Below are 27,165 nucleotides of genomic sequence, written 5' to 3' on the forward strand. Positions count from 1 at the left end.
CAAAAAAAAAAGTTACAAAAACTCTCCTTGGGAATATTGTAACAAACTCCCATGAGCGCGAAACAGCGAGAACGACGAAATTTACCAATCCCGTCGGTGTATGTGTAAGTGTGCGTGTGATTGTCGTCGAGTTTCCCTACACATTGGGGGTGTGGGAATGAACTATGTTGGCATTTTTATTGCGCTAACCCGAAATAAATCATCACTTGTACCGGCGAGAGGGCATGTTTTTGGCGATAAACTTGTACGCCAAGGCAGATGCGAATACCGAGTGGAGGAAACTGAGATAGCTTCTTGTTGCTCACATTTAGCAAATATTAGCAACCATCAGCTCCGTGGTAAATTGATGAAAATTGATTACTTGCCGACAATTTTCGACATGCACTGTTATTTCGCGGGAAACAATGATCGAAAGCCACATATTTCCTTCGTTTACGGAAATTGAATGAAGACCAGTTTTTTCATGACTAACAGCGTTAACCAGTAATGTGTGGTACGCGGTACCATTGTCGGTAATGTTTGTAATGTCTAGCAAATTGCTGGGATTATTCCCAAGTAGCACGTTAAGTTGCTGTCCCGTGTTTCCATACTGATAAATTACTCATAAATTTAGTGTATATTACTATTAGTTTATATTACTATTGTTGTGTTATTTTTTTTATAATAAAATTTATATTATGGCCTTTTTGCGTAAAAGTTTTACGTGGCCGATTGGCTTACATTTTTGTTACTTAAATTTTTTTTGCTATTGGATCTTGTTGTCACCCTTTTTCTAGGGGGAGATGAACTTCCATTTCCATCCAACGAGGATCGGGGGTCACTTCGTCCGCGGCTTATCTCATCACCCATTGCTTCATCGTCAGTGTTGTGTGTGATTTCCGTTTTATTTTCGTTTTTCTTGTTGATCGTAGTCTTGGGCTCGTTGAGAGTTGCTGTAGATGCGCCTTGTTGTACATTGGTTGCAGTTGCTGGTTGGTTGGAGGGTAAGTTGTTAACTGCAGTTGGTGTACTTTGTTCTATAGGGGATACTGATGGTTTCGTTGAAGGGAATGCTTCATTGTTGTTGGTGGCTGTTACAGGTGTACTGGGGTTGGTTGGGGTTTGTGTGAAGGAAGCACCGTTGTCCTTTGGTGCGGTTGTCTCTTTGTTCAGTTTATCACATGGCGTAGTGAACAGCTTTTTGGCAATATTGACATGTGGCCATCTGATTGTCATAGGTAACAAGTGATTTGCACGGAATTCTTGTATCCTGACCGAAAGTCACATAAGAATGTATAGGCCTCTTCAAGTGTATGCGTAACAAACGTACGCCATTTAGAATACCGGGGAAAAAGTTCTTCCACTGTTCTTTTTCGATAGAGAGAATCTCTCCGTATTGGGACATAGTTTTGCGAATATAAGAATCGGTGACGCTTGAGTGAAGATCATGCACACGCACTTCTATTGCACTATCATCCATATATACTGGAATGTTGTACTTAATGTTCTCGTGCTCCACATAGTGCACATTGTTATTGTCTTTTGCGAATTGAATTGCATCCAACTCTTTATAAAACTGGATGTAAACAACATTATTTGTCTTATTTGCTCCTTAAGCAAACCTTCAAGTTCTCGTATCGAAGGTCGAATTTTGCACTGCCTGAAGTCAACAACAATTGTATTCTTTCGTGTCGGCGGTAGCTTTTGTTCGTTTGGTTCACTCATGTCGAGGTCGTTCTATTGTTCACTACACAATACTGTACTTGGTATCTTCTGTCCCGAACGTAAGCGGTTTTGTTATATCGACTGACTTGGATGAGATGTAGGAGCGAACTGACTGTTGTGTTATTGAAAGCGCGCAATTTTTTAGTGTTGTGTAATATAACTTTAATTTCTTCTGTTGTTACGAATATCAACTGTATAACTCGTGTTATATTATGACAAAGTAAGACATATATGTTTTTACAAATGTTTATATGAACTTGTACAATCAATTGTGAGACTCATGCAATTGTCGGACTCAAAAAAAATTACTATGTCTTGTAAAAAAGTATTGAATCAATGTTTACAAAACCATAGCAAACATTTTTTTTAATAACTATTTATTGGATTATGAGTTTGAATTAAATTATTAAGATTTAAATTGGGTGTTCAGCCACAAGTGGTGACTTTTCAGCCCTATTATATATATGATTTGGTTGTTACCATGAGGACATCATTTGCTTCCGCAATTCAGAGATTTTTGTGTAGGGAAAATTCTAAACCTACTTGTATTGTGTAATGGGGAAAAGGAACTTATATACTAACTTACTAACTAATACAGAGAACCATAACAAACATATTTGTCTTATGAACAAGGTTCACATTCGATTTACAAAATAACTGCTCATTTTTCTAACATGAATTATGAAAAAACTGTCTATTTATGAATAAATGATAATGCTCAATATTGTTTCGATCGTTGGTCTATTTGTGAATAAAAAATAGACAACGAACTACATTTTTATGGTGAAACATGTAGTTGTACACCTGAAGTTTTTAAATTCCTTCGAGCAAATGTTTTTTGAAGGCTGTGCACCGATTTTTGTAAAAATAAAAAGGTATTCTTATTCATTGAGAATAATAGGAATAGTGTTTAAAATATGCATATAATAATTTCCACACATTCTTACAAATTTGCAGATTATGCTGATCAAATTTATTTCAATTAACCTGATAAAACCAGAAAACATTTCTTTTTATATTTTCCAATATGTGTGTTGCATAAAAAAATTGGTTCATACAACGCAATGTTCTATAACATCTGAATAACAGGAAACACGAATATGTGAATATTTCAGAAAAAACGTATCCACCTAGCAGTGAGATGATACCTTTTTCTATCAATCAGCATGTGTGTTTCGCTTAAATATTCTTCGTTGTGTTTAATTTTCATGAAATTATTTTAATGGCCGTCGTTTAAAATGAATTTTAATTAAAATTTTAAAACTGCAAGACGCATCGAAGATAGAAATTGTATGAAGCCTTAAAACGATTCCTTTTAATCTAAACATGTGACAATCGATTAAGAAATCCATGAGATTGTTCTTTGAAGTTTTTGGCATTATGTATTGTACTTCCAGAAACGGTATTCAGAGACCAGGATAACCAAAAATAGTTAGTATGTCCATGAATTAGTATGACGAATAAATTGAAATAGTTTTAAGTCCAACTTTGAAGATTTTTTGATATCGTCATCTTCTATGACGGTTTGTATTTTTGTTTATTAAATTTGTTTTGGCCTTTTTTTAGCTTCTCTATTCCCGATACTTTCAGGAAATGGAATTCGGGAATCGGCGAAGCCGAAGTCAGTTAAATTTGCCTATTGGATTGTTAACCTTTTCATTAGATTCGAAATTTTTTAAACTTAGCCATCTTAGAGAAATCGTAGTGCGTTCCAAATAAAATTTTTGGCTACATTCCGGTATCGAAAACCGGATACAGGTAAAACTGAAATAAGGTTAATTTGATTATCGACTCTCAAAATTTGTAAAATCGATAATACCGATAAATTTATGTGAAATTTTTACACTTATCACCCTGTGTCTCCTGAACCGGAAGTCGAATCTGAATAAAAACCTGTTCTAATCCACCTAGTGGTGTAATGATGCCTTTCTCATATTACCTATATTTTCGAAGACATCACTAGGAGAGTCTGTCAGGATTTTTTTTTAAACTTGAATAAAATCAAAAACTTTCTCTAGTATAAACTACCATCACCCTTTCAATTTGGGAACAGTTATGTCAAGTGAACATAGATTTAAATGTGGCAACTCTGCACGTTACACAAAATTGTACAAAGCAAGTTATGTGCTAGGCGGTGGCGTTTTCTTCTTCCTTACCAGCACGTACCGATGCGTACCGATATTGCATCATGAATGTATGACAGTACAGTTGGTGTTGAACAGTCGTTCGCACCGTACGCGTATAGCTCTTGGCTCCTGAAAATTTTTTATGGCTACCTAGAGTTTCATTGATTCAAGGCTTCAGTCTTTTTCAAGGCTACCTGAATCACTAACAGTCTATTTAAAGACTAACAATTAGTCAGCCTTTCTCAAGGCTATACAAAGAGTGATATTAGAGTGACTAAGTGATACAAAGAGTGATATTAGAGTGACTAAGAAATTGATGAGCCTTTTTTAAGGCTAGCTGAAGACTAATTTAGCCTATTTGATTTAATTTAAAATTTCATTCATTTAAAAAATGCCTGCGTCCAACCGGAAAGGCAACAAGCCTAAGGCTAAAAATAATTCAATACGGAATAAATCACAATCCGTTATTCAACCTTTTTTTAATAACACTCACGATCTTATGGAATCTGAATGTAAAAATAAAAGACAACGGACGGAATTCCCTTCCGTTGATTCTATGTCGTCTAACAATATTTACGAGATTCTTCCTGAATCCGATTGTAGCGACATAGAAGAAAATTCTACAAAAATTCCCAAAATGAACGCTTGTCGTTCTGGGAAGAAACATCAATCTATGCCACCAGTGACGGTGATGATTTCCGACTTCAAAGCATTCCGTACTGAGCTTTCTACTTTTCTCCCGGAAGTAAAAGTCTCATTTCAAATCGGACGAAGAGGAGAATGTCGAGTCTTGGTTGATGGATTGGAAGATTACGAACGTCTTATTCGATATTTGTCCGAGAAACTTCATAAATTTTATTCATATGATATAAAATCAGACAGACCCTTCAAGGCTGTCTTGAAAGGCTTATCAAATGATCAAAGTATTGATGAAATTAAAAATGAACTAAAAGAATTGCTTGGTTGTGCCCCTTCCCAAGTAATACTTATGAAAAAAAGAGCGAATGGTACTTTTAAACCACGCTCTGGAATTTCCCATGAACTATACCTAATACACTTCAATCGAAGTGATGTAAACAATTTGAAGACTTTAGAAAAAGTACGTTTCATTTCCCACATTAAAATTCATTGGGAACATTATAAACGGCATAATCGTATTGCAAACTTAACGCAATGTCGTCGTTGCCAAGGCTTCGGTCATGGAACCAAAAATTGTCATATGGATATACGGTGTTTGAATTGTGGTAAATCGCATTCGAAAGACGTTTGTCCAATGAATGAAACCAGTGATAAATTTTCATGTTCGAATTGCAATGGAAATCATAAATCCAATTATTTGAAATGTCCTGTCAGGGAAAAAATTTTAAACACTCGTTCGCTTAGACAACAAGTCAAATCAACAACCTTAAATTTACATAACATACCTGAAAATCAAAAAACCGTTACAAATGTCACGCCTAATTCTTCTAAGGCACTGATTTCCTCGAATTTGAAACAAAACACAGGTACGCCTGCCAATTCGTCTTCTAACGAAAACAATTTATTAACAGGTAGATCGACCTCGTCGTCATCTTCTTCTAATGTCAGTTATGCTGGTATATTAGGTAGAAATCTACCACCTATTTCTTCTAATGTAAATAATCAAAACACAGGACCGCCTTGCAGTTCATCTTCTAACGAAAACAATTTATTAATAGGTAGACCGGCCAAATCATCTTCTTCTAATGGCAGTCTACCTACAAATATTCCTTCAATGCCATTCGCTTCTTTAAATGAAGTTGATTTAGGCGATATAATTGAAAATAAAATGATCTACCTACAAGATGAACTCCTTCAAATGATAATCCAAATGAATTCGACTTCATCACTATTTGAAGCATTTCAAATCGGATGGCAATTTGCAAATAATATTATAATGAATTTAAAATTTAACAGTGATGTTAAATAATTATTTGAATACTTTGAATTGGAATGCTCGATCTTTGAAATCGAGTGAAGATGAATTTTATAATTTTCTCAAAGTTCACAAAATTCATATTGCCATTGTGACAGAAACTTTTCTTAAACCAAATGTCAAATTGAAAAGTAATCCACATTATGTGGTTCATCGATTTGACAGGTTTACTGGAATGGGTGGTGGAGTTGCCATTTTTGTCCAACGGCAAATTAAACATCGAATTTTACCTTCTTTCAATACTAAAGTTATTGAAAGCTTGGGAATCGAAGTTGAAACCATTCATGGAATTTATTCCATCGCTGGAGCATATTTGCCATATGCACCGGCGAACAATTAAATTTCTTTAAAGGCGATTTGCAAAAACTTACAAGATATCGATCGAAATTTTTCGTAATAGGGGACTTAAATGCTAAGCATGTCCAGTGGAATTGTAGGCAAAATAACAGTAATGGTAAAATACTTCATAATCAACTCTCAGCTGGTTACTTCACAGTTCTTCATCCCAGTAATTCGACTTGTTTCTTTTCCGTGGAAAACCCGTCTACAATTGATCTGGTTCTAACGGATCAAAGTCACATTTGTAGTGAACTGATTACACATGCTGACTTTGACTCAGATCATCTTCCTGTAACATTCAGACTTTCCAACGAAGCTATAATTATTCCAATTAGTTCTATATTCAACTATCATAGAGCTAATTGGTTGGATTACAGATCTCACATTGAAAATCATGTGGATCATGAAACTATTTTAGAAAATTCTGCGGACATCGACACAGCAATTGATAATTTGAATCATTATATTATTGAAGCTAGAAATCTTTCAGTTCCCAAAGCTCAAACTAAATTAAATTCTCCTACCATCGATGACAATCTTCAACTGCTCATTCGGTTGAAGAATGTTCGTCGAAGACAATATCAACGTTCTCGTGATCCTGCTATGAAAAACATAGTTAAGGATTTACAAAAAGAAATTAAACATAGATTTACTCTTTTGCGAAATTTCGCTAATGAAGTTGAACAAATTAAACCATATTCTAAACCTTTCTGGAAACTTTCTAAGGTTCTTAAGAAACCTCAAAAACCAATTCCTGCTCTCAAGGAAGGAAATCAAATACTTCTTACAAATGGCGAATAAGCTCAAAAACTTGCTCAGCAGTTCGAGAGTGTACACAATTTTAATTTGAACGTTGTGAGTCCTATTGAAAATGAAGTCTCACTGAAATATGAGCATATTTCAACCCAAGTGTTATCACACGATGACATTATTGAGACGAATTTTGATGAAATTAAATCAATTATTAGGAAACTCAAAAACATGAAGGCTCCTGGTAATGATGGAATTTTTAATATTCTTATTAAAAATCTTCCCGATGTTACCTTGAGACTCCTGGTTAAAATTTTCAACAAGTGTTTTTCATTAGCTTACTTCCCAAAAAGATGGAAAAACGATAAAGTAATTCCTATCCTGAAACCTGATAAAAATCCAGCAGAAACATCAAGTTATCGACCAATTAGCTTACTTTCTTCTATCAGTAAACTTTTTGAAAAAATTATCTTGTTGAGAATGATGTCTCATATAAATGAGAATTCAATTTTTTTACCAGAGCAGTTTGGATTTTGTCATGAACATTCTACTACTTTTGTCATGAACTACTCATCAACTTGTAAGAGTTACGAACATGATAAAAACAAATAAATCTTCTGGGTTATCCACTTGCTGTTCTAGGCATAGAAAAAGCATTCGACAGTGTTTGGTACAAAGGTTTAATAGCAAATATGTCTGATTTCCAGTTTCCTATTTATTTGATCAAAATGATTCAAAATTATTTAACTGATCGTACTCTTCAGGTTAGCTATCAGAATTGTAAATCTGAATTGCTACCCGTACGAGCCGGTGTTCCGCAGGGTTCGAGTGTAGCTCCAATCTTGTATAATATTTTCACTTCTGATCTTCCAAATCTACCCGTTGGTTGTCAGAAATCGCTATTCTGTGACGACACAAGTCTGTTAGCCACAGGTAGAAATCTAAGAGTGATCTGCAGTCGCCTACAAAGAAGTTTAAATATTTTCAGTGATTATCTGTCAAAATGGAAAATTAAACCAAATGCAGCAAAAACGCAATTAATTATCTTTCCTCATAAGCCAAGAGCTTCTTTTCTTAAACCAAACAATAATCACATTCTCAAATTGAATGGCTTGGAATTGACATGGTCGGATCAAGCTAAATACTTAGGTATAACGTATGACAAAAAACTCACTTTCAAGGATCACATTGAAGGAATCCAGGCAAAGTGTAATAAATATATTAAATGTTTATATCCTCTTAAAAACAGAAATTGGAGTGCGCATTTTCTCATAGATTTGCACATACTGCCTTGTAATTCCGGAACCATCCGGTTCAGCCATCTCTGAGAAAATCGAGTGACATTATTAGTCACATACACACATCCATACATACACAGACATTTGCTTTAATACGTTTAAGATAGTTAATAATAATACAATTTTTTCAAAGGTCTGTACGATTTTGGTTTCGGCAAATTTTTCAAATTTTCCACCCGCGCTCATGGTACTTGAACGATGGCCTCAAGACCTTTTCTTTTAATGTTAGATGGACGAAATCGGTTCAGTCATCTACTAGCAAATTGAATGACATTATTTTAATTTCATTTCATATATCATCCTGTAGTTCCGGAACCAGAAGTCGGATCCAAATGAAATTCAGAAACCTTGTATGGAAGCATAGGACTGTTCATATGAGTCTAATTTTGAAGAAATCAGTTAAGCCATCTCGGAGGAAAATTAGTTATTTTATTTTTCACACACAAATTTGCTTATCTCGACGAACTTCTTCGAATGGTATAAGGATGTAATTAGCATTGGAAACAGTATAAATCAATATAAACATGAAATTGTTTTGAATTTGGAAATACTGTCATGTTTCTAACACAATTTGTCCCGGGTTGGCGGTTCAATGCATAGGGCGCTGGTCTTACAAACCAGTTGTCGTATGTTCGAGCCACGACCTGGAAGGATTAGTAGTGTCAGTAGAATCGTAGCACTAAACATGCAATGGTTCTGTACACTCTGAATCGGCTGCGAAGTCTGTTGAAACAGAAGGTCAAATTCCACTACAGGAATGTAATACCAAGGCTTTTTTTCTAACACAATTTTCTTTTAGATGCTATGGAACAAGTCCAGAAAACAGTATTGAAAATCTCCGAAACATCGCTTATCATCGAGTGTGTGAAACTATTGGAATAAGGCGAAAAGTCGCTTACACAAAAATATCGATATCTCCGTTTAAAATGGACGGATCTTAAAAATCTAGGGCTTGTTGGATAGCTTAATAGCTATCTTAAGATCCGTGCGGAATCTGAGTCTTAAAACATACTGGGATTTCAAGGAATCATTTCGACATAAAACTTCGTATAACTCAAAAAGTAAACATCCGATCTCAAAATCATTCAATAGCGTTCAGTGTGACGGGGAGACCTTTCATTTGCGACTAGTTCGATCAAAATCGGTCCAGTCATCTCTGAGATCTCTTTATTGAAAACATATATACAGACACACAAGGACATTTGCTCAGTTCGTTGAGCTGAATCGATTGATATATGAAACTCGGCCTCAAAAAACTTTTCTAAAGTTTGAGCGAATTTTATACCTATTTTTATATTTATAAAAAAAGGTAAATCATGTTTGCAATAATAAATGTTTTACATTTTATTATTCACCGAACAAGTTAAATCCAACTACAGTGCAGTATATTCATTCACCTTTCCCATCCTATGTTTGTTATACGCACTTTAGATATTAATTTTGGTAAGCCCATGTGCTTGAGTTGCACAAACAAGTTTCTCAAGCAGTAATATTTATCTACAACAGTAGCTTTGATGGACGTACCTTTCGTTCAATATCTTGAAAGTATTTTAGGTCTGCTCATTATTTAAACAAAGAGCAAACCATGTACAAGTTTTTTGATTGAGTTTGTTTTCATTGTTTATGTAATGTTGCATTTTTGTTACTTTCATGATACTGTTCTCATGTGTGTAAGTTTTGATCTCATTTCAAACAGAACCTGCACAACTTTTTTGAAACTGCAAGTTCTGAATTTATTAACATTTTTTCAAAAAATGAATGAAACTTCATACACTGACCCAAACGTTTCTGAAGCGGCCAAAACATGCAGACTCAGCTGCAAACTTTACAGCATGGTTCTCAATCCGAATTTTCATTTTTTCCCAAGCGGGGAGTATCATTTCACTCACATATTTTACATATGTTATTATGAAATGATAGCGGCATAGTATATTCGAGAAAGTTGTGTAGTTTTTAATAAACTTTCAGAAATTAATAATATTGTAGCAGAGTGAATTAAATACGGACACGTGGTTTTCGCACGGACTTTATTTTACGTGTGTACGCGATCGAGGTTAACTGTACAATAATTTTCTCTGACCTCCTCGTAAACACACTTCCGGGATACAGTGTTGCTAGGAAGGTCAGCTTTTCATACACGCTGACTGCAAACAGGTAACATAACAGTACATCCTACACTCTAATTCTAACTGCATAAGATTGATATTAAATATGATTTACATTACATCGGAAATATACATTATACTACAACTCGGCCATTCCTGACTTATGAGCGTCTCGATCATTGACAATGTTATTAATAGACGATTACCCGCGTCTTACTCGGGGTTAGTAAACACGACCACACCCCTTCCGCGTAGCAAGTGTCACTCTCTAATGTCAGTACATCCGTCATCAACCCAAGACTTTATCCTGGCAACCTCTACAATCCCATCGTAAGGAAGTTGAGATATCTGACAATTTTCTATGTCCCTAATCACATAGTGATCATTGGGGAGTGTCTTATGGATGCGATACGGACCCCGATATCTGGGAACAAATTTCTTATTCGTACCAACAGTAGTATCTACGTTTCGAATAACAACGTAATCCCCTACAGAGAAAGTGTTAGGGGTCCTATTCTTTTTATCAAATAATAATGAGTTCTTATTCTGAGATTCTTCAATGTGACGCAAGGCAGAATCACGTATCACAGTTAAATCCCGAACACCAGCGGAATTGGTCCTGTCCTCCAGGTATTCAGACAGATTATCAATCTCTCGTCCTCGTTGACTGACCCCGAACAGAAGAATCGATGGCGTCTCCTTAGTACTTGAATGAACGGAGTTATTAATAGCCAATTCAACTTTGACTAGCAGTTTCGCCCAATCGGAATGTAGCACCGGTTCGGAAAGCTTTCCTAACATAGACTCTACGACTCTGTTGACACGCTCAACCTGTCCATTCGCCTGAGCAGACGCTGTCGCGACTTTGACATGTTCCACGTTGTTTTCCAATAGGTAAGCACCAAACTCCAACAATGTAAAACATGACCCTCGGTCGCTTATTATCCTCCTAGGTCGACTGTAGCATCCAAAATATTTTTCAAGGCAAGCGATGACCTCCTTTGTGCTCGTAGAGTTCACTGCATACAGTCTAACATATTTCGTAAAAGCGTCAACAACGACGAAGATGTGTTTTCTCTTTGAAACAATCGACGGAAGTGGCCCAAAATGGTCAACGTGAATCGTATCAAACGGAATTGGTCTCTTCGGAATATTATACAAACATCGTCCACTGCCGGAATGAGGATCGGAATACATAAGGCAACGGATACAATTCTTAACGTAATTCTCGACCTTCTCCTTCATTTTCGGAAACCAGTAGTGCACACTCAGCTGGTTTATCGTCTTTGTAACGCCCATATGACACAATTTCTCATGCGTGTCACGGATGATGCTATTTTCCATTCTACTAGGGACGTAAAACAGCGTAGTACCCCTTGGAGTGCATCGGTATACCAACCCATCATCTAACGAGAATTTCTTAACTGGTCCCCTTTCCAACTCTTCTCGGAGTCTAACAATCGTTGCATCACGGCTCTGTGCAACATGCAGTTGGAAGTCGATGTCATCGGGATTAATGGCGGAAATAGTTGAATCAGCGATGGAAGGGAGGCGACTGAGAGCATCGACATGATTCATCAACCTGCCATGGCAATGCTGTATACTGTAATGATAGTTTTCTAACTCTAAGGCCCATCGAGCAATCCTAGCATTAATGCTCTTCTTATTCAAAGTCATCGTAAGCGAATTACAATCTGTCACGATGCGGAACGGAATACCTTCCAAGTAGATTCGGAACTTCCGAAGTGAGTATATAATTGCTAAGGTTTCGAGCTCGAAGCTATGATAGCGAGATTCGGCGGTAGTTGCCCTCTTAGAGAAATATCCAACGGGGTGGAACTTAAGATCGTCCTGTCTTTGCATCAATATGCCACCAAAACCTTCACTACTCGCATCGCAGTGCAACTCTGTGTCACGATTCGGATTGTACAGGGCCAGCACAGGGGAAGAGACCAGCTTATTACGTAGATTTTCGAATGCTTCCTTGCACTTTTCATCAAAAGTAAACTTGACTCCGGGATTCGTAAGAGCGCGTAGCGGAATTGCAATGGTTGAAAATGACGGAACAAACCGGCGGAAGTACGAAAATAGCCCAAGACATTTGCTTAACTGCTTGACATCCGACGGAAATGGCAAATTCCTCATAACCTCCAAATGTGAATTATTTGGTCCCACTCCCTGGTACTGTAAATCCTAAAAGCTCAATTTCAGTGAAGCGAAACTGGCACTTTTCCACTTTTATTTCTAAGCGGAATTCTGCTAATCTTCTGAGGACGCGTCCCAGAAGATCGAAATGTTCGGAGATGGTGTTGGTAGCTATCGTTACGTCATCCATATAGACTACAGTGGAACCCTCTCTAATGAATTCATCAAGTACCATATTGAGAAATCTCTGGAAGACTGCTGGGGCATTCCGTAATCCAAAAGGCATTTTTACATATTCGTATTGTCCACCGGAAGTAACAAATGCTGTGTACGGAACTGACTCCGGACTCATATTCACTTGGTGAAAACCATTCTTCAGATCCAAAACCGAAAAGTATTTTTTCCCCTCAACTTAGTTTCTCAACTCAATTTCTTAGTTTGAAGTACAATCGGAAACGGATACGGAGAATTACTTGGTCGTATAGTGCCGGCGGCCAACAGTTCATCAACTATTCGGTCTACTTCGACTCTGTCGCTGTATGATAGCCGCCTGGGTCCAAAGCTGATCGGAATATCGGAAGTTAACTTCAGTCTCATTTCGTAAGCGTGTTTTGTTTCCGGAATGCATGGTGTGTCTAAGTAATTTTCCTTAATAGTAGTTAGAAGGTGCTTCTTATGATCACTTCTTAATTGATGATTAATAACTAATTCACCACCTAGTTCGATAGCGTAAATATCTGGCAATGCATAAGCTGCTGGCTCAGTCAGTGCCTCCGGTGGGAAATTAGAACACCTGGGGCAGTCGTCATTAATTCTTTCGGAATTCAGCGACAAATCAAACATACAATACAATAAACTGTCGGAAATTCGAATTTGATTTTTATTCTTCAATTCAACTGTTGGTTTGTGAACTCGTTTGTTAAATAAAGCAATTCCGAAGGCTTTCAAAAAGGTTCTCCCTAGTAGTAGGGGGTAGGTAATAAAATGATCAGGGACAATGAAAAAATCCAGTATTTCAGATTGGTTGGCGTAAGTAACACGACCCGAAACGATGCCGTAAGCGCAGAGCGGAAAGTTCCCCACACTTCGGAATCCACTATATTTCTCTTCCTTCAGTGTAAAAATGTGCGGGATAACCGAACGTTTAGCCAGATTGATCGGACTGCCAGTGTCGAAAAGCGAGACGAGAATTAACGGATGTACTTTCCCCCCAGATAAGAAAGTGACACTTACCCGATTAATTTCGGCGATTTCGCCGCCCAGTTGTTCCCCGATAGCATCAGACTGGCAGTTCTGACGGAAGTCGTCGACGAGTGCCACTTTGTTTTTATTTTGTGGCGCGGGACGTGGGCAATTCCTGATGACGTGTTGCTGAGATCCACACCGGAAGCAGGATCCTCGCTCTCGTCGAGGTTCTGGACAGCGGCTTTGGTTTCTTCGATGAACACGTTGAAGTAATACGAGCGGAGCTGGATCGTAATTCTCGGAGCTGGGCGTATCGTCTTGCTAAATGCATAAGCTGCATCAAGTTGGTTGCTGGATAAAAGACCGAAATATCAGCGGTACGATCCTGAAATCCGTAGACTATCATTTGGACTGTAAGCGCTTCATCAATATCGGCACATGAAGCGATCTCTTGCATTCTAAGAATGTAGCCCACTACAGTTGTTTTGCAGGTGCTGAAAGTGGTTCTCCGTAGCTTATCGATAACTTCTGACATAGAAAGTCGATGTCCAAAACATCCTAAGAAGTGTTCACGGAACTCTTCGTATGAGTGTGAACGGTCAACTCGCAGAAACCATTCTGCCTCCGTTCCCGGTACCATGAGTCTCCGAACACTTTTCAGACGGAATTCTCCATCTCCTCAAACGGCATCACAAGCCCTCTCGAAGTCCGAAATCCACTTTTCCGGAACACACAAATCACTGCCAGTGAACATCGGTATCACACATTTCACATCCTGGAATTCAGCCGGTCGAACGACTTGAGTTTCACATACTGCCAGCTCTCTTCTTAACTCTGCTAGCTGTTTTTTCTTTTCTAGAATCCGGATCTGCTCGTCCAATCTGGCTTCCTGTTCCTCGTCATCTTCTTGCTCCTCCTCCATCTCTGCACGAGGCATGTGGCTCTCATACAATGTACGTAGAAGCCGGACGGTCGCCGAAGCTGGAAATTCGATGTTCCGCTCTTGCAGCCATTCCATCAATTCGTCTTTGGTTAGCCGGTTGGCCATTTTATCGATCCCACTTCTGAAGTTGTAGCAGAGTAAGTTAAATACGGACACGTGGTTTTCGCACGGACTTTATTTTACGTGTGTACGCGATCGAGGTTAACTGTACAATAATTTTCTCTGACCTCCTCGTAAACACACTTCCGGGATACAGTGTTGCTAGGAAGGTCAGCTTTTCATACACGCTGACTGCAAACAGGTAACATAACAGTACATCCTACACTCTAATTCTAACTGCATAAGATTGATATTAAATATGATTTACATTACATCGGAACTATACATTATACTACAATATATAAGTTTTCTCACAAAAACTGGTTCTAGGACACCCTTTTCAGAAAATACATTATATCATAAATTTTGCTCAAGTTACGTGAATAGTGCCTTCTGTAAATTTGTTCGAAATGACTTTCTGTACAACTTTGTCGAAGTTACTTAGCCCCTATGTTAACCATGAGCTAAAATAATATCTTATTGCACTTTTTGGGGGGTAATCATATACATAAAATATTCATCATTCTGAGCAACTTCGATGAAGATATTGTGCCTCAAAACCCACGTTTTTAAAATTGTTATCAATTGAGAGCGTAAAATTAGGCTTTTGAATCACTGTGCAATGATCGGTATACAGTTTTAAATCCTCGGAATAAACTAATCAAGAGCCAACAACGAGCAGTGAAGCGATGACATTAAAAAACAGCGAGCACAGAAACGGACCCATGTTACTGTCTTGAGGGACACCTGATATGTTCATCAACGATGATTACACATAGGAATCAAATTGACTCGTAAGACGCTAGTGTATAGTCAGTCAATGAACTTTTGTGCCATTACATCTTGCATAAAAGGACTCGGTGATCAATTCGGTTGAACGCCATTTTCAGATCAGTGTATAAGGCATCAATTTGTACTTTTTGATTTGTGCTGATCGAATGCCCAGGCATAAAACCGTGTTAATTAATTGCTTGTACGAGGGTATAACTCATTACTCACAATTATACCGAAGAGCTTCGAAGTAGCAAACAAATTTGTTATATCACGGTTGTTAAACAAGCAAGAAAAAATAAAAACAATATAACTTCGTGGGTGCATCATGCATTTCCGTCCACAAGAATTCACCTAGCTCCAATAATAGAATCCATTTACACCTGCTGTTCGTGGTTAATAATAGAATTCTGAAATAATTGAATTGCATTCTTCTGCAGAAGAACTCGAAAACAAAATTGTTCTGTTCCGAAATACCTGTCTTAAGGGTAACGTTACATTCGTCGCACAATTCCAAGCAACACAGTCTATTTCGTATAATATTACGAAACCGCACGTCACACAGATCAGAGTTCCGAGAATGATAAAGATCGAATGCATTGCGACGGTGACGATGGCGATGACGGTGAATGTGGACAGGACAGCACAGCAACGTCAGCGACATAACGAGCATGATTTCAAGGAATGATGCACGACTCATGCATATATTAATGCAGTTTTGTCAAATTTCTCCACCCTTCCCAATCTCTTCTCGTGCCATACTACATGTCTTATTTCGATGAAATTTGCGATTAGTGTTGCAGGCTGTGTGCTGAAACATCACGCCAATGATCATGAACGAATGTGGAATGTGTAGTAAATTTAAATATTTTGAGTATTGGGACGTGATTCGCGTGCCAATTGGTTACTTGTTCGTACATAGAATATTGCAGACGGGACCGGTCGGGATAGAATATTCAAAAACTGCATCGCATCATCATTTCCGGTATGCTCCCAGTCAGGGCCGGTGTCTGGACTTTCGACAGCAGTGCCATTGGTGGTGCGCATTTAAATAATTCAGGTTATTCAAAAAGGAAGTTAAAAATTGGCCATTGTTAATTATTGATACTTGCTAGTCCTATTGATCGGTTTCAGCGCATTTCACAGAAAGCTTATTTGGATATGATATTCGGAAGTGGTGTCAATACAAAATGTGGTTTGTGTTGTTTGCCAGAACTATCCATGTGTACTGTTAATTTGGTAAATTGCTCATCATTTCCGGCCAGTTTTTCAGAGGACACACAGGCATAAAAAATGTACAATTTTTGCGCAAATAATAATAATAAAAATTTTCACACTCTCATTCAAAGTTCAATGAGGTCAGTGTTTAAAAATGTTCAGAAATTCAAAATGCGCCTAAACGTTACCGACAAATACTAAAGCTGAGAAACTCCAAGCAATCAAACCGTCACTTTGGGGGAAGCATTACGAAAATTCACCTTTACAGGATGTGTTAAAGAGTACCGAACGAGATCGGTACTGTTTCCCAACCAAACACGTTTCTTTCGAACACACGCCGAAAAAATTACTTCATCCGAGAAAATAGTTCTACTGTCAATAACAATGCTGACTTGTTACCTGCGAACCCCTATACTTCCTGTGTATCAATCTATATTATATATGACTTGATAAAAAAATTTAACGGTTAAAATGCTACAGTAATCAGGGCTCAGGATTCTATGGAAAAGCTTTCTCCACATGAAACGTAGTACTTTCACATTTGTTGGATTCAGAAGGTTGCAGAGCAAGCTTGAATCAAACGATATCCTTTAATAACGAGAAATTCAACAACCCCCAAGTAGCAATTAAAACTTGTTATAATTGGCATGTTTCTCAATTGCTTCAGATCGGTTATTTTTTTTAGATATGTTAGACAATTGATTCAATACGTTTTTTAGGGGATGTAAAATTCATTCATATTACTGTTAGTAAAACCAACTCAAAAACCTGACTGGATTAAGTTTCACATAAGGTTTTTCAACTGACTGTACGACAAGATCATTAGAGCAGTTTCAATTCCGGTTTCCACTTAGCACATATTACTGTTGTGAAGCATATGAAACAAGAAACTTGTTGCACATCATGTAAGAAAAGTACTTGGGCCCTAATCATAGTGAGACAAAAAGTGCCCAAAGTGCCTAAAAGAGAAATTCCTCAAATCTTTGAAAAATGTTTGATATTTGTTACAAAATACAAAATACATACTTCGGCCAAATTAAAGGTGTAATTTTTAACCTGGAGAGAAAAACTTCAATGAAACACTGCCATGAGAAAGAGAAATCATAGCTTGGGCAATAGAAGAGAGCGATATTTGATGTGCAATTTATTAAAGTGGAGTCCCAGTGGAAAAGATTTCCTTTTAAGGGATCCACAACTTAATTACTACGCTATCTTGGAAAGAAAGTACAAATATTTTAGGTAATTAGTTATTAATATGAAATACTGTTGACGATAAATACATTACATTATAAAACAAAAAACTAAATTTGCTAAATATCTCGTTCAGTCTGTGCTTAAAATGGTACTTTTGTCTAGCCGCAAATGTGGCACGATTGCTTATTCCTCGTATGTCAGGCGGAAGTGCATTATATTTAGTTGGACTAACAAAAAGGATCCGTCTTTGACCAAGGCTTGTAGCTGCTCGAACACGAAACTAATTGTTACTACAGCGTGTTGTTCTAGAATGGGATATAGTTGGGGACTGTAGATTATGGTGTACTGTGGATTTATACAAATTATCATGGATGAATAGCAACGTTTGGACATCACATAAGTATGTTATTGGTAAAACATTATGGTTTCTGTCAGAGAACTTTAAGTCGAAAGATATTTGGGTTTGCCTTTTACCCAGATTCAGTTCCTCCTAGAATTATCCGTGAGTGCCCTTATTGGTAAATATACAGAAAATGTTGTAGACTCTAAAGCTTTGTTTTTCACAACTTCTAAATAATTCAGATGTCATTTTTTTTAATTGTTCAATCTAGAATGAAAATACTAATAAATTATATTTGTGAAAAGTAAAAAAAGGTAAATAAATGATTGAAGTTTGAAACTGTGGAATTGCAAATTTATTCAGACATTTATTCTTAAGTTTATTTTACGTTTCACCTACGGCGCATCAATGCATGAGCAGATTATGTCGTACTTCTGATGTCACCTCACGGATAAACATATTCCGCCAAGCAGACGTAAAGTTATCACTATTTATAACATTTATTCTTTCTCCTTTTCAAGTAAGTTCCGGCATATTGACTCTGAGAAAATATTTTACACGGACGGATCACGAATTGAAGAGGTTACTGGGTTTGGTATATTCAACAATAATGTTTCGGATTCATTTAGACTTCAAGAACCTGCATCTGTTTATATAGCAGAGTGAGCAGCAGTTCATTATAGTTTGAGTGTAATCGTCACATTATCTCCAAACCATTATTTTCTCTTCACAGATAGTCTGAGTGCAATTGAAGCCATTCGCTCAAACGCTGCAAGCAAAAATGAACCGTTTGTCTTGGGCAGATTAAAACAGTGCCTGAGCGTCATATTGAATAATAATTATCAAATCACAATAGTTTGGGTCCTGATCATTGCTCAGACAATGAAAGAGCCGATAGTTTAGCCAAACGCGGTGCCATTGAAGGTGAAATTTATGAGAGACCGATTGCTTTCAACGAATTCTATAGCGCGTCCCGCCAAAGAACACTTGCCAGCTGGCAAGCTTCTTGGAATAAAGATGATCTGGGTCGGTGGATGCACCCAATTATTCCAAAAATATCAACAAAGGCATGGTTCAGGGGACTGGATGTGAGTAGGGACTTCATTCGTGTGATGTGAAGACTCATGTCCAGTCACTACACGTTAGATGCACATCTCCTTCGAATTGGACTTTCCGAGACTAATCATTGTACTTGTGGCGAAGGTTATCGCGATATTGATCATGTCGTTTGGACATGCGTGGAGTATCGTGATGTCAGATCTCAACTAATAAATTCCTTGCATTCCCAAGGTAGACTATCCAATGTCCCAATTCGCGACATTCTTGCTTGTCGTGACCTTACTTACATGAACTTCTTAATCATTTCATTAAGTCCATTGGTGTTCCAACTTAAATTTTATTTTATGTTAGACTATTTTCTCTTCCATGAGTTCAATCAATAGCCAACTATATGATATTGAATAAAAGCGATGAACTGATACAAACAAACCTGAAATAGATGAACTGATACAAACGAGCCTGAAAGCTGTAACATACCTTCTTGAACCAAAATAAATTACAATAAAAATAAATAAAAATGTTTTTTCATATATGCTTCCACTTTAATTGGCTCACCGTGCAGTATTAACATGACCTGTAAAATTGAATGAAATTTTAGACCAGTTCTGCACAGCACATCACATACTGTTGGCATAAAGTATCACTTTTCAATCAGTAACTCCGGTACTGAAAGCAGTAAATAGATATGATATTAGTTTCAAATCTAGATTTTCGAATTCGAAAGCGACTTCTGGGAAAATTAGGTAAACATTTTTATAAAACTCACATATACTGTTCAACCTGAGCCTCAAAGTAATATTTATAATGCCTATCTCTTGACATTTAAATAGTCTCATTATTGCATTTGTAAGATTTTATCCTCGATTAGTATTGTGAGCTTATCAAATAACCTAATAGTAGGTTTCAAACGAAATCTAAGTCTTTCAAAATTGATTCTTTTATCTCCGAGAAATTTTGTTGCATTGAAAAACGCAGGGATTTGTTGATTACGTCACATATAATATTACAGCGGAAATATTCGTCATAGCCCTTCCAAATTTGATTGACATAGTTAGCTTTCAAATAAGTTGTGCGGTTAGTTGGTTACGTTACTTATACTATTACATTTTCAGAACCAGAACTGACAATCATTTGATCTGCTATCTTGATCAATGACCCAATAGTAGATTTCGAACGAGCCTAAGCTAATTGAGCGGTAAAAATATTTTCGAAAAATGCACACACGAACACACAGACAATCTCCGATCTCGTCGAACTGAATCGACTTGTATATAACACTATGGGTCTCCGAGGTTCCCTACGAATGTCAAATCGGACCATAAAACAGAATAGTGTGGTCAAAATTCGACCAAGTTCGACGTGTGTCTTCTGATGGACCATGAAACCTATGGCTGACTTCGGGCAAATCCCAGGTCAAAAATTTTACTTGGCAACTGCTCGGGGGGATGTTTAAAATTGTTTTTGCCGACAAATTTGCAAGAAAATTTATGATTTGGCAGGGCATTTGCAGCTGTTGCAAAAAAACGAAAGTTTTCGTTACAAATAAGACAATGACATCGGAACTATACCAAAAAGAGTGTCTCCAAAAACGAATTTTGCCGTTCATTCGATCTCACGACCATCCCGTAATGTTTTGGCCAGATTTGGCAAGCTGTCATTACAGCAAAGTCGTTCAAGAATGGTTTACAGAGAAAGGGGTTCAGTTTGTTCCGAAAAACCTTAACCCACCCAACTGCCCCCAGTTCCGCCCTACTGAGAAATACTGGGAAATCATGAAGAGGAGACTCAAGGCAAAGGGGAAGGTTGTCAAAGACATCAATCAAATGACGACCTGGTGGAATAAGATAGCTAAAATGATGGACGAAGAAGGTGTGCGCCGCCTAATGAGCCGTGTTACAGGAAAAATTCGAGAATTCCTTCGAAACCGTGACGAATAATTTTATCCGTATATTTTCTTAAAAGTATAAAGAAAACGCTAGATTTGTATAAAAAAAACTACAAGGATCAGCCCCATGGGGTTGTTCGAGCCATTGATGTGGAACAAGGCAACCAAAATTTCTAATGATCTACAATCAAACAGTTCAATAAATCGTCACACTTTTGAATTCGCAAATGCATGAGAGTCTGCTTAGATTGAACTTTATTAGGAACCAAAACCGACCACGCGAACCCAGAATATTGACTTTATATAAACCCAGAATATAAACTTTATTTAAACCAATAGCCCAAATGTATGCAATTATATATTTGTACACGATACGGATATCGATATTTAAGCTTCTCTTGGCCAGACTTGTGTTCAAGTTTTGTATGCAAGCAGTTATTTTTATAGCGTTTCTCTACCATTACAACCATTCTGCGATTTCGGTTGAAGCGAGTTTCTTATTATCAATCGAGTTCATCTTATATAAATTGGAAATTAATCTAATGCACTCCAAATTTACCCTGGGGTAGTTGTCAATTTCTCAGGCGAAACGACATAACATGGAATTTCATCCGAACTTGCATGACACAAGATCAGAGCATACCAATTAAAGCTTCAAATCGTTTTATGGCACTTTTTATCTTGCTGTCTAGCAACAACCTTCCTCTAGCATGCTACTCATTGGACTGAAACGTTAGCTATAATTTTGCTAATATTTATAGATTCGCGTGTTTCCAGCAGCTGCGCTTTAGCATCGATTGACCAAAGCTTTCCCTTTGATATATCGCTTACTCTTTCAAAACCGTCGACTATGGCAGGGAAATCCAGTATGCCGGAGATTTTTTGCAGACAAAATAGGACACTGCTAGCTATTAATCAACATTCCAATGATATACAATTAAAATTACATGGTTATGAACATTCAAATCAATACGTAGAAATATTTCCAATCAAATGGTGACATAATATTAATAATTTATGAAAAATTGACTGAGCTGTAATTGTTCAAAACCTGACCACATTTCTACGTGTAAATTAAGTGAATTCCCTTTAGCCGCTTTAGTGACGGTATCAAATTTTTCACACATTTTACCATTTAGTTCCGGAACCGGAAGTCAGATCCGGATGAAATTTGGAAGTTTTATTTGGGATTATGAGACCTTTTATTGCATAAAAGATTGTTAAAATCGGTCTCGTCATCGCTGAGAAAAGTGAGGAAATAATTTGAAATAAGGATTTTTTCACTAATCACCCTGCAATTCCGGAACCGGTGAAGTCGGATTGAAATCAAATTTAGGAATCTAAGTTTGTGAGAATCGGTTCAGCCGTCTCCGAGAAAAGTAGGTGGATTTATTTTCCTTTTTTTTGCACATATCACCCTGTTATTCTAGAACCGGAAGTCGGATTCGAATAAAATTCTATAGCTTTATATAAGGTTACAAGACCTTTCATTTGAATCTAATGTTCATCAAAATCAGTGAAGCTATCTCTGAGAAAAGTGAGTGCAAAACAAAAAATTAACATACAATAAAGTTTGCGCTATGAATGCTGTGAAACCATCAGACTCACAAATATAGAACCATTAGATGTAATGTCACATAATATTATAAGCAAATTCCGACAAAAATCGATGCAATTTTCAATTGAATCGATTCGCTCTCTGTATTAGTTAGTAAGTTAGTATTCAAAGTTCTTTTTCCCCATCACACAATACAAGTGGGTTTAGAATTTTTCCTACACAAAAATCTCAGAATTGCGGAAGCAAATGATGTCTTCATGATAATAACCAAATCATGTATATAATAGGGCTGAAAAGTCACCACTTGTCGCTGAACGTCCAATTTAAATCCTAATAATTTAATTTTAAATCATATTCCAATAAATAGTAATTAAAAAAAAATGCTGTGAAACCTAATTATGTGTATATTTGCGGAATGGATTTGATGAGTAGGAGCCGGAAAACAATATTTGGGGTTGTTTCGAAATCCAAGATGGCGACTTCCAAGTTATTAATATTCTTTGAAAATCCTTACAATATGGGTTTTCAAGGAATATCGATGAACTGGAGGTCACTATATGGAATTTCATAACGAGCTCAACCATCGTTTTCCGGCATATGCTCTTCAATGCCATTTCATATCCATATTGTAGTGCTTTCCATGGAATATCAATAACCCGAAAATCGTTTTCATTTTATGAAAATATCTCTTGTTACGAGGTAGGCTAATAAAAACAATTACGTTTTTTATTGGATTTGCTTCGTGGAAAGAGTTACGTAAAAGGAGGTGACGTAAAAAAAATGTACGTAAACGGAAGTGTGGATGTATAGAAAATTACCTGTCTGCGCTTGTCGACAGGAAGTCTGATCTTTGCTTTCTTCTCTTATTTAACTAATGAAGCAAAACTCTTCTCATTGGTTCACTACACAGCAAAAAGAGAATTGTAACAATCGCAATGTGATAATTTATCGATGTGAAAAAATTGGACATACTGAACATCAAATACAATAATTTTCTGTTTTCAAGAACTCTTGCAGATAAATCACACGTTATCACATCGAAACAACGTATTGAGTAGATTACATCAGCTTGATTGAATACATAAACAATTCTGATAAGAAATTATTCATATTTTCGAGTATAATTACAACCTTTAGAACGACACCAACAAAATTACTGCACATTACTACTCACTACGGATGTGCAGTGTTCTAAAGGTTGTAATATTACATGAAAAGACGCATAATTTCTTATCAGAATCACATGCAGTTTGAGTTAGGGTGATGTAATGTATTCAATACGTTGTTTTGATGTAATAACGTGTGATTTATCTGCAATATTTCTTGGAAAAGAAAATTATTGCATTTTATGTTCAATACGTTCAATTTTTTCTCACATCGAAATTGTTACAATTCGTTTTTTTTACTGTGTACAAAGACACTCGAAACCCGATCTCGAGTTGAAAACTTTATTCGGATAAGGGATGGATTCGGGTTTCAAAAATAAAGACTTTGGGTTTAGGTGGGGTACGGACGGGTCGGGTTTGGTATCAATAATTCGCAGAGTCGATCATCGCTAGCTTGCTGATGGATGTTTTGATTGTGAGATTGCGATCATATATATTTTTCCCCAAAATGCGCACATTTCTTACTCGGTCAAATTATAGATTTGAGATAGTTTTGCCAGGAATTCATATTTTTACTGAAATTGCAATTACTCGAAAAGCCAATTTACTAAAAACAAATCAAAAGTTTACTTCCGAGTTAACGATGAAACATAATGCCCAAATGTATAATATAGAATGCTTTTCAAATGGATTGGATCGACATGAAATGCAAAGTCAACGTTTTTAATATAACAAAATAATGAGCAAAGTTTTCACGATACTCAAATATCACATCCGGGGGATTCTGCTTCCACCAAAACTTTATTATTATTTAATTTTGGAATGTATTCAACTTTGGTATACACAGGCGAACATTTTTTCCACCGTAAATAAAATCTGCAATATGTTTGTTGTTCAAATAAATGCTTCATAACATTTATACAATTCGAGTTTGAATCAAGCCAATCTGAAAATTCTGGGTGCAAACTAAACTCTGTTTGTTATTATATGAACTGTAATTATGAAATACATTCCATGAAATTAAAATGTTTCTGAAAACAAATCGTACCCCTAATTAACAGTATATAGGCTAGGAACAACATGCTTCCAATCACTGCCGGTACGTGAGCTCTCCTCATCAATCATAACTGAATTGAAATGCCTCCGTAGGCAATTGTTTGTTTTCTAATAAAAAGTGCATTCCGAGCGTAGTTGCAAAACATTACATTTTAATTCATTTCAACGGTGTTGACTGTTTCAATTTCCTTTGTTCCGATGTTTGGAAACGAACCGGTTGTTTATATTGAGTGTAACAAAACAAACCGAAAAAAATAAATAAATACACAACCGTGTTTTGTTGAGCTCAATAAATATGAAGAATGGTTGCACGGTTCTTCAAACTGATTCTTACGACATTTATCGCCTTGGCTGCAAGAAGCTGCTACATGAGCTGGATGAGCAAACTTTAGGTGAAATATCATAAAAAAGAGTTATGAATGAATTATTTGAATATGCGAACCAATGCATTTCAATGTGTAAATAATATACAGCGCTACATCTTCTACTTTTTTGTTCACTTCGATTTTCCATTTCTACCCACAGCGACCGTGCACATGTCAGCGAAAGAAGAAACGGTGCTACTGTTTCCGGCCGCATCGCAACGAAAATTGGCTCTTCTCGCGGTACTCGACCGGCTGGAAGTGTGGTCTGCATGCCGACTGGACCGAGCTGACCGGATGCGTCGATCAGGAGCTGGACAAGAACGAAGGCGAAACGGCCAAACGAAGGTACTTCTACATCACCCTGCTGCGAGAACCGATCGCCCGGTATCTGTCCGAGTTCCGGCACGTCCAGCGCGGTGCCACTTGGAAGAACTCCCGCCACTGGTGTCTCGGTCGGACGGCCACACCGGATGAGCTGCCACCGTGCTACACTGGTGAGTAGTGCCTTCGGGATACTTTGATTTGCTGCTGCCTTGAATAGTAGATTAGGATGAATCCTTGCGTTGCATTCTAATGAGTTATTACGACGATTATCTACTGTCCGCGGATGTGGCGTTCAGATAGAATGATTATCCTTATCGTTGAATTCGTTAGAGTGGTCCGAAATTAGTTGTCTGATGCGCTTCAAATTGTTCATTGTTATTAATTGTAGGAAAACGAATTACTAATTTACGGATTGACGTTTTCTTTGACTAATCAATCGCACGGTTGATGAGTTATATATCCTTCGGTGTGACAAAACAAACCCATGTCTTATGATTAATCTGATTTTATTTGGATGAATCAAAATGCGTCAAATGCTGCATGCTTTGTTATGTTTGTAAAAAACTTCAAGGTACAGTTCTATGTGGTTGTGCGAACTGTTGACGTAGGACTACTTAATTATTGTCAAAATCACTGCTTATATTTGTTTCCACTGTTTAGGTCCAAGGTATCTTGTGTTTCATATAAACTTATACCGTTTTCGTTTTTTGAACCTACACGCGGGCGACTCCGAGTAAAACGAACACGTGGTACGCGCCCTAGACAACAACTCATGAAAAAAATAAACAAACTTGCATGAATGCGTGGTGCGACCAGAGAAAATTTTCATAGCGAAACTACGCGATTGGAGTCCGATTTAGGGTGGCCTCAGGTTGCTAAAACAAACATATCAAAAGTTGTTTGGGCGAATCTAGGTCAGCTCTCGGGCTGCTCAGATCAATAAACGAAAACGGTATTAGTTTGTTCTATGCGAACCATTTTCTTAAGAAAAGTTCGTGATAGAGCTGTCTCTAGCACAGCTCAGGGAGGCGGAAATGATAAACGCGTATGCACGGATTACAGAAGAACGCAAGTTTGAGTCCTGTCTCTTAGCGTATCTTTTTTCCAAAAGTCCATCTTTTTCTGTGAGTTTCTCATTCATTTGGTTTCTCCAATTTATGTTTCCACTCAATCATTGCAAAATCTAAACTTAGTTATGGAATTCTGAAACTGGTTTCTTGATTAGATTTTGGAGCTAAATTTAGCTTCCTAATTTATGTTCGAGATTCTAATCCCGAATTATAATTCAGGATTTAAACTCAAGAATTCATGAACAATGTTCAGGATATGAATTTTCAATCTGAATTCCCAAACTAAATGTTAGATCTAAGCTCCGAGCCTGAATCTTAGAACTGATTTCGAACCATGATTCAATTCCTGAGTTCAGTTTCAGAATTAAACTCTTGGATTTAGTTTCTGATTTTATTTCCAGAATTTTGTAACTGAATAACTGATCCATGACTTGCACCGCGATTCGTATTTAAACATTTCCTTACACCAATCGACAAGAGCCTCTTTTTGAGCGATTGTCAAATTGTGCGGGATCCAGAACAAACCATGTTTACGGCCAGGTGTTCATGCAATATTAAATGTACGCGTATG

General features: G+C 37.1%; 1 protein-coding gene across 1 annotated transcript in view; it reads left to right on the plus strand.

The window, feature by feature from the left end:
* Nucleotides 1-27,165, plus strand: part of LOC131427041 (heparan-sulfate 6-O-sulfotransferase 1) — a 99,025-nt gene that overhangs the window by 16,964 nt on the left and 54,896 nt on the right. Inside the window, exon 3 of the mRNA XM_058589922.1 lies at nt 25,361-25,694. Within this exon, the coding sequence (XP_058445905.1) occupies nt 25,361-25,694 (334 nt within the window). The remainder of the gene's footprint in view (nt 1-25,360; nt 25,695-27,165) is intronic.

Source organism: Malaya genurostris, chromosome 2 (assembly GCF_030247185.1).
Source record: "Malaya genurostris strain Urasoe2022 chromosome 2, Malgen_1.1, whole genome shotgun sequence".
Classification (NCBI taxonomy): domain Eukaryota; kingdom Metazoa; phylum Arthropoda; class Insecta; order Diptera; family Culicidae; genus Malaya; species Malaya genurostris.